The sequence below is a fragment of the Triticum urartu genome, chromosome 5 (genome assembly GCF_003073215.2).
Source record: "Triticum urartu cultivar G1812 chromosome 5, Tu2.1, whole genome shotgun sequence".
Taxonomy (NCBI): Eukaryota; Viridiplantae; Streptophyta; class Magnoliopsida; order Poales; family Poaceae; genus Triticum; species Triticum urartu.
Window position 1 is genome coordinate 21,045,168 of NC_053026.1, and position 9,105 is coordinate 21,054,272.

Below are 9,105 nucleotides of genomic sequence, written 5' to 3' on the forward strand. Positions count from 1 at the left end.
TCATCTAGCAACGAGTCATCGGATGCATCTACATACCTTTGTAGATGGCGCACGGAAGCGTTCAAAGGAACGGTGATGATGTAGTCGTACTCGACGTGATCCAAATCACCGATGACCAGCGCCAAACGGACGGCACCTCCGCGTTCAACACACGTACGGGATGGGAGACGTCTCCTCCTTCTTGATCCAGCAAGGGGGAAGGAGAGGTTGATGAAGATCCAGCAGCACAACGGCGTGGTGGTGGATGCAGGGCGTCACGGAAGCAGGGCTTCGCCTATACTGCGAAAAGGAGACGTAACGGGGAGAGAGGGAGGCGCCAGGGGCTGGTGTGAAATCCCTCCTCTCCCCCCCACTATATATAGGGGTGCCATGGGGGGGTGCCAGCCCTAGTAGATGAGATCTACTAGGGGGGGCGGCGGCCAAGGGGAGGATTCCCTCCCCCCCAAGGCACCTAGGGGTGCCTTCCACCACATGGACTCTTCCATGGTGGAACCCTAGGCGCATGGGCCTATAGGGGCTGGCGCCCCAGCCCACTATGGGCTGGGTTCCATCCTATTTCAGCCCATGGGGCCCTCCGGGATAGGTGGCCCCACCCGGTGGACCCCCGGGACCCTTCCGGTGGTCCCGGTACAATACCGATAACCCCGAAACTCGTCCCGATGCCCGAAACAGCACTTCCTATATATAATTCCTTACCTCCGGACCATTCCGGAACTCCTCGTGACGTCCGGGATCTCATCCGGGACTCCGAACAACATTCGGGTTTCTGCATATACATATCTTCACAACCCTAGCGTCACCGAACCTTAAGTGTGTAGACCCTACGGGTTCGGGAGACAAGCAGACATGACCGAGACGACTCTCCGGTCAATAACCAACAGCGGGATCTGGATACCCATGTTGGCTCCCACATGCTCCACGATGATTTCATCGGATGAACCACGATGTCGAGGATTCAATCAACCCCGTATGCAATTCCCTTTGTCAATCGATATGTTACTTGCCCGAGATTCGATCGTCGGTATCCCAATACCTCGTTCAATCTCGTTACCGGCAAGTCACTTTACTCGTACCGTAATGCATGATCCCGTGATCAGACACTTGGTCACTTTGAGCTCATTATGATGATGCATTACCGAGTGGGCCCAGTGATACCTCTTCGTCATACGGAGTGACAAATCCCAGTCTTGATCCATGTCAACCCAACAGACACTTTCGGAGATACCCGTAGTCTACCTTTATAGTCACCCAGTTACGTTGTGACGTTTGGCATACCCAAAGCACTCCTACGGTATCCGGGAGTTACACGATCTCATGGTCTAAGGAAAAGATACTTTGACATTGGAAAACTCTAGCAAACGAACTAAACGATCTTGTGCTATGTTTAGGATTTGGTCTTGTCCATCACATCATTCTCCTAATGATGTGATCTCGTTATCAATGACATCCAATGTCCATAGTCAGGAAACCATGACTATCTGTTGATCAACGAGCTAGTCAACTAGAGGCTTACTAGGGACATGTTGGTGTCTGTTATTCACACATGTATTACGATTTCCGGATAATACAGTTATAGCATGAATAAAGACAATTATCATGAACAAGGAAATATAATAATAATGCTTTTATTATTGCCTCTAGGGCATATTTCCAACACTGTCCTCATCATAATGCCAGGCACGGCCCATCTAACCACGTGAGGGGCCCCACAGGCGGGCTATCTTCCCGGCAGCGCTCCACCAGCCCATTTTGCCAGGTTCACATCGATCTTTCCCCTTTTCTTGTTTCGCTTTCCAAATCCCTAGCCCTCCCTCTCTATTTGTGCATCCAAATCTCAATGGCGAAAGCATGACAGCGAGCTGGGCGTCGGGCGGCGGCGGCGGCGAGAAGAGCTGTGGCGACCGCAAGTTAGGTCGAACCCTAGGTCCTGCAAGCAGGTGGGCCGGATTCAGTGGCACAGGAGGCAGCGGCGACGTCGACGCGGCCCGCCCTCGACGCGACGCGTGCTGAATCTGGCTGCAGCGTCATGGTGGTGGAGCAGTACATCCACCACCTTGCACGCTGAACAGGGGAGTCGCTCAACGTGGCCTCTCGCATTGCCCACACGAGTAGGACAGCCGGCGGGACGCCGCGGCCGTAGGGGAAGGCACGCTTCTTCTCAGCGTCGGTGAGGACTTTGACGAGGCCACGCGCGTGGTTGACCAACATCTCCGTGCTGGGGAACCAGCCGCACACCTCCATCAACCGCGCGCGCCACCCCTCGTCATCGTCGGCGAGGTCCAGCATCGCTCTCTGCCAGCCGAGGCTTCTCTCCATGGAGGCAGTTGCAGCGGTCGCCGGCGAGGGTATTCTCGATCTACTGTAGGTGGGGATAAGAGGGGAGTTCGAACCGGCGCCCGTGGGAGGTGGGTGAGTGTGTGGTGGGGAGGAGAGTGGTACAGTTACTTATTTAATGGCATTTAGGACGTGGGCAGGGTAAACGTACAATAATATTCTTTCTACCTCCCGCCCCGGTCATTACACAGTAAAGAATTTTTTTGATTTTTGTTTACAGGGAAACATCTTACTTTATTTAAACAAAGACTGGGATCTCGTCTGCTAATACACTAAGGATACAATTAGGGGGCCAAAGCCTCCGAGTATGAGTCGGCCGATTAACACAGTAAATATTTGAAGCAAGTGTTCTACTCTTGTTCCTTCTCCACTTTTCTGCACCTGATAGAAGACAAGCTAAGTTAATGAATGATACAAACTTTAATAATCCACAATGCATACAAACACTTACTTCTCATTTAGTTTGCATTTCTTGCTACGTCTAGTGTGTCCTACCAATTTGCAAGCACCGCACTGGGTTTTCAACTCATCAAAAGAGAGTGGTCTACCATTTTTCGAGATAGGGCGGCTCTCATCTGCCTTTGTTGCACCTTTGCTTGACACTTTCATAGGATCTTTAACCTCAATCATGTTGCCGTCACCATCGTCCACATATTCAACTGCACACTTACTGATGTCATTTGTTTGCTTCAACAAATTTTCCTCTAGCAGATCATACTCATGACTCTTAGCTATCACAGCCTTCAAACTCTCCTATAACTGATCCCACAAAGCAGGGTGTTTGCATGCCGCATGCATAGCTTTAGACGCTAACACACTGACCTGGCTATATTTCATTCTTTCCCCGGCCCCAGTCCAACCAAATCCCAACAGATCGCTTGTGTGCCTCGCGGGCAGTCCCAACCTTGCTTCTTTCGTGAACCCAATAAGAACTAAACACTTTGGTATTTCATATATGTTCAAGTGCTTCAGTACATGGAATATGTGCTTGCAAGGTAGACCCTTTCGAATCATTCTTCTGCAGCTGCACCTTATAGTTTCTGCAGAATTTACTGGTGTATACTCCACCAAAAAACTACGCTTCCGGTTATTCTGCCAGGCCACGATGTACTGCTGTGATCCGTCTCCCAGCTTAATTTCTACAATCTCCATGCCGTCAATTTTTCTAAGATCATCCTGCAACATATAGAGCTATCTCAAGTTCCCTCGAGCTAGTAACTGGCACCGGTAAACTCTGTGAGGCCGTGCAGTCATCTCGCGCCTCGTTTTCACGGATACGCACAATGGCGTTCTCATAGTGCAAAATCATATCCACCAGGGTCATTTCACCGTCTAGGTGGAGGTGAAGGCATGAGTTCAGGCTTTCACTCCGCTGGTTGCTTTTCATGCCAAGCCAAAACCCCTCTGTTAGATATGCCGCGGCCCACAGTCTTCTCTTCTTATACATCCGCCTCAACCATGTTACAGTTTTTTCCGACTGCCATTTTTCGGAAAATGCGTGCCATCTCTCCTCAAACGTTGCCGTGGACGTGCTGTAGTACAGAAGAGTTCAAAACTCCTTCAAGGACTTGTGACTGAGGTGAATCTTCATATTTTTCTCTATGTGCCACGTACATATACGGTGCCACACGTCTGGCAAGACTTCGCGAATTGCCTTGATCATCGCAGCGTCGGCGTCTGTGATTACACTCTTAGGCATCTTTTGACACATGGACCTCAAAAACGTCTGCAGAAGCCACACGTATGTCTCCTCGGTCTCGTCCGAAACTATGGCACAACCAAAAACAGTGGTCTTCCGGTGATTGTTAAGACCAACAAAAGGTATGAATGGCATACCATAGCGGTTCATCTTGTACGTGCTGTCAAATACAAGCGCGTCGCCGAAGTCCTCATAGTCATGACGAGACTGGGAGTCGCACCAGAACATCCTATTCAAATGTCCTTCCTTATCTAGCCTGTACTCGAGAAAGAAGCTAGGATCCCTCTGTTTCCTACTGGCCATGATGCCTATGGCTGCGGCAGCATCACCTTTTGAAAGCAGCTTCCTCTTCTCCTTGGCGCAAAGGTTGTATATTTCACGCCTGGTAAAACCAACACCGTCGTACCATACATGCTTGCTGATGAAGCAATCCATCATGTCGTGAATTCTAATCCCTGCAGCTCCCATGGACATTATCTCATGCTTCTGGTACTCTTCGATTTTTCTATGGGACCAAAGAAAAGGTACCTCGTCCGGTCCTGCCAACATATGGCTATGCTTGTCCTCAAAACTTTCAACATACCAAACCCCACGCTTTTGGTCAAGCTTGACGGTCAGGTGCGCTTCGCAAAAGCAGCGTGTCTCCGGTCTGAGCCTACGGCTGTGTCCTTCCTCGGTCAGCAACTTGCTGTCACGTTTCCCTTGTCTTGAACAAACAAACCGCCTATAATGCATATGACGTGACTCTGTTTTGCTATACTTGACCTTATTCTTTCTAATACTGAAACCATTATCTCTAGCATAGCTGTTGTAGAAATCATACGCAGCATCGTGAGACATAAAGGTCATTTCCATTATCTGCATGAACATATCCCTCTTATCATCTGCACTGGCAGTATCTTGGACATTCTTTGCACCATCATCTTGTGTCACCTACACAATCAAACCACAGCCATGAAAACAGATTTCTATGGTTTAACATTACTTACTTCCATAAAACATTGATTACACACATACCTCACTCATGATGACCGACGACTCAGACTCCCCAGAACCAGGTGCATCTAATGATTCGTCGTTAAGGCATGTCTCCGTGTCGGATTCACCATAATAGTCGTACGCATTATGACATCCAGAAGAAATTCGATTTGCATGCCAACAAAATTTTTCACTTACGTACCTGACTAATGTAATCTTCATTCGAGAGCTCCGAGTTGTTTTCCTGATCATCATCAAGCTCATTGATCTATAAATTTTCAACACAAAGAATTAATGTTGTCGGATGACACCAAAAAATTACAACATGACAATGCCACTCACATTAAGATTGTCCCATTCGTTCCCATTCTCTGACCGATCTTCACGATCTGAATTTTCATCATCTGACCAATCATCTATCCAGTCTTTCATCAGTTCTCCATACTCCATGTCTACCATGATATCAGTTAACTCCTCTTCCGCCATTTCCTACAACCAATAATATGTATCATCACATGTGCAAACATTATCAATGATGAAATATAAAACACATAGCACACGATCACAGCTGTTATGTAAACAACCGCAACCGAGGCCATTCAGATCTGCCAAACTTAGTAAGGAAGATGGCCACGGCACCTGTCGTGATCACTTTCAATCGCGAGGAACTGCACGATCTCAAAACCTAGCTAGATCTGTGATTATCTCTGCCGCCGGATACCTAGGTTAGCCGCCACATCAAATAACGATACTGGTGGTGCGCACAGCCGACGGCAACCGACGCTACGTGAACCCAGATCACGAGGAGCAGCACTACCGGAACAAAATCCACGATCGCATGTGCCACCGGGTAGCTAGATTAACCACTGCCACTGGCGCGGCGGCAGTTCGTTCGATGTTGCCGCGAGCGAGACTAGAGGGGGACGCGGGATGTGGTACCTGTGCGCGATCGTTGGAGATTCACGACGTTGTCCCGCCCGCTGTCCGACGAGATCTGTAACACCCCGGATATAACTTTCCCAATTTGTACTCCAACTCTTGCCGTTTCCGGCGTTAAGTTGTTTTATTTTCTCGGGTTCGGGTTTTTGTCTCCGTGTGTTGTTTTCGTTGTCATGCATCTTATATCATGTCATCATGTGCATTGCATTTGCATACGTGTTCATCTCATGCATTCGAGCATTTTCCCCATTGTCCGTTTTGCATTCCGGCGCTTCGTTCTCCTCCGGTGGTCATTTCTAGCTTTCTTTCGTGTGTGCGGATTAAACATTTCCGGATTGGACTAAGACTTGCCAAGCGGCCTTGGTTTACTACCAGTAGACCGCCTGTCAAGTTTCGTATCATTTGGACTTCGTTTGATACTCCAACGGTTAACCAAGGGACCGAAAAGGCCTCGTGTGTGTTGCAGCCCAACACCCCTCCATTTTGGCCCAAAACTCACCTAACTCTGCTCCATCATCTAGATCGTTCGATCACGATCGCGTGGCCGAAAACCGCACCTCATTTGGACTCTCCTAGCTCCCTCTATGCCTATTTAAACACCCCCCCGATTTTCGGATCTCCTTCCTCCCCGAAACCCTAAAATTCCGCTCGCGCAGCCGCCGGACATGTCCGTTTCCGGTCGGACGTGCCGCGCCGTCACCCCGATCCCATGGGAAGCTGCCACGTCACCGCCGCCGATCCTCTCTCTCCTCTGGCCCGAAGAGCCCGGATCGGGCCCTCCCGGCCCGCGCGCCGCCTCCTTCGCTCCCCGCCGCCAAGCCGCCCGACACCGCCTTCGCCAGTGCCGCCCCGCCGCCGCACCGGTCGCCGTCGAATCTGCCCGCCGCCGCCTCGATCCGGCCGTCACCGCCCCGATCCGGTCGCCGCCGCCTCGGATTCGCGCCGCCCGCACCTCCCGGGGCCAGATCCGGCCGCCCCGCCGGAGTCCGGCCGCTCCCCGGCCTCCCACCGCCGCGCTCGAGCCTCGCCGTCGCCGGAGACGGAGGAACCGGCCTCTTCTCGCCAGAGTTGATTTTTTTTCTCGCGGGGTGATTTTTTCTACTAATTCCTAAAATCGCAGATCGAAGTGCCCATGTTCATAGCTCCGTAACTTTGCATCCGTAGCTCCGGTTCATGCATATAGCATATCAAAATGTTCATCTCTGAGAGTACATCATTTCATTCCATTGCATAATTTTCATTTGAGTTCATCTTGATGCCCGAAATGCTGTTAGAAGAGGGCTACTTGAGTTAATTGTCAGATCTGCTACTCCATCTTAGACATTTGTCATTTTTGCCATGATTAATGGGTGCATGATATGACCTGATGCTCTACATATGTTTTGTTAAGGGTTTTGTCATCTTTCCAGAGGTGCAACCCATATATTTTTGTGATGTGCGTGGTGCCTAGTGCAAGCTTGCAAAGTGAGGCACTTGGTAATTCTGTTTTCAGGGACTTAGTAATTTCACTAAGTCCTGGGATTTGTTTATCTCATGATGCCATATGTTCATGTTGTTTCCTAGTGATCCGTGCCTCTTTTGAGGATGATCAGTAAAGGAGTTTTGTTAATATTGTAGTGATCTATCCATCCATGCCTTTTTTTGCAATTATGGAGCACCCTAGCTTGAGTCAATCGAGCTCTACTTTTGCTTCGTTGTGAATCTGGGCAGATTGTCAACTTGTTTGCAATTTTGCCGGAGATGTTGTAGTTGATTCGTGCATGCTATGCTATTGTTCTTGCCATGTCTAGCTTGCATTTTGTGCCTTCTTAATGGATGTATGCTTGCCTTGCCATGAATTGCACCGTAGTGAGTGCATCGAGCTCGTAAACATGCCTACTTGAGTTATATTTCAGCATGTGCCAGTTTTCACTACGTCTGAAAACTGATTATGTTTTTGCTATGTTCATGTGCTTGTTAGTATATTTTCCGATCCCTTTTGGCTCAAGGTCACTAAGAGACTTTTATTAATCTATTTGAGTAGCTCCATGCCATGTTTTACTTTGTCATGTTTAGGTCGTGTAGCATGTTGTTTTGTTGCTCCGAAGAGTGCTACTTCGTCTGAAATTCCAGACAAGTGTTAATTTCACTAAGTCTGAGATTTGTTTACCATTTGCGTTTTTGCCATGCTTGTTTGAACCTGCTAATGGATGAATTGGCCGTAGCTCAGTGCTAGACTTTTGTTAAGCATCTTGAATTCTTCCCTGCCATGTATTTTGTTGTCTTGTTTGAGTGCTGTAGCATGTTCATCTCATTGCATTTAGATGCCTACTTGCTGTAAATCGCAGACCGGTGTCATATTTGAATCGCTTGCCATTTTCAAACCGTAATTCCGATTCCGGCGTTCTTTATATCGTTTTCAAGCGATTTCATCTCATCTTTCCAGTGGCACACTTGGAATTCCAAGTTGAGGCCAGGTTCATGCATTTCCTGTCATATCTTGCATTATGCATCCCGCATCGCATCCCGCATAGCATACCATCTTTGCATCGTGTTGTTTGAGTCTTGCACGTGGTTGATTGTATCCTTGTTGCTTGTTTGTCTTGTTTGGGTAGAGCCGGGAGATGAGTTTTCTTTCGAGGATCCAGTCAACTCTGACAGCTTTGCAGGCAAGATGGTCATACCCTCGAAATCACTACTATCTTTGCTATGCTAGTTTGCTCGCTCTTTTGCTATGCCAATGCTACGATGCCTACCATTTGCTTGTCAGCCTCCCAAATTGCCATGTTAAACCTCTAACCCACCATGTCCTAGCAAACCGTTGATTGGCTATGTTACCGCTTTGCTCAGCCCTTCTTATAGCGTTGCTAGTTGTAGGTAAAATTGAAGGCCGTTCCTTGTTGGAACATTTATTTACTTGTTGGGATATCATCATATTATCTTGCTATCTTAATGCATCTATATACTTGGTAAAGGGTGGAATGCTCGGCCTCTCGCCTAGTATTTTGTTCCACTCTTGCCGCCCTAGTTTCCGTCATATCGGTGTTATGTTCTCGGATTTTGCGTTCCTTACGCGGTTGGGTTATAATGGGAACCCCTTGATAGTTCGCCTTGATTAAAGCTTTTCCAGCAATGACCAACCTTGGTTTTACCATTTGCCACCTAGCCTTTTTCCT

General features: G+C 48.5%; 1 protein-coding gene across 1 annotated transcript; it reads right to left on the reverse strand.

Annotated features, from left to right (window-relative positions):
• Positions 1-2,684: 2,684 nt before the first annotated feature.
• Positions 2,685-5,497, reverse strand: LOC125506657 (protein FAR1-RELATED SEQUENCE 5-like). The gene is made up of 6 exons (XM_048671424.1): positions 5,354-5,497; positions 5,215-5,279; positions 5,051-5,177; positions 3,989-4,966; positions 3,365-3,510; positions 2,685-2,715 (listed from the first exon to the last, which is right to left on the reverse strand). Exons 1-6 carry the CDS (start codon positions 5,495-5,497, stop codon positions 2,685-2,687), a joined length of 1,491 nt encoding a protein of 496 aa, XP_048527381.1.
• Between the last annotated feature and the right edge of the window lie 3,608 nt (positions 5,498-9,105).

Coding starts and splice junctions, on each gene's coding strand:
- LOC125506657 (XM_048671424.1), bottom strand. CDS start 5,497: ATGGCGGAAGAGGAGTTAACTGATATCATGGTAGACATGGAGTATGGA. Junction 4,967..5,050: donor CGTCGGTCATCATGAGTGAG/GTATGTGTGTAA, acceptor TTGATTGTGTAG/GTGACACAAGATGATGGTGC. Junction 2,716..3,364: donor AATTCTGCAGAAACTATAAG/GTGCAGCTGCAG, acceptor GTCTTCTATCAG/GTGCAGAAAAGTGGAGAAGG.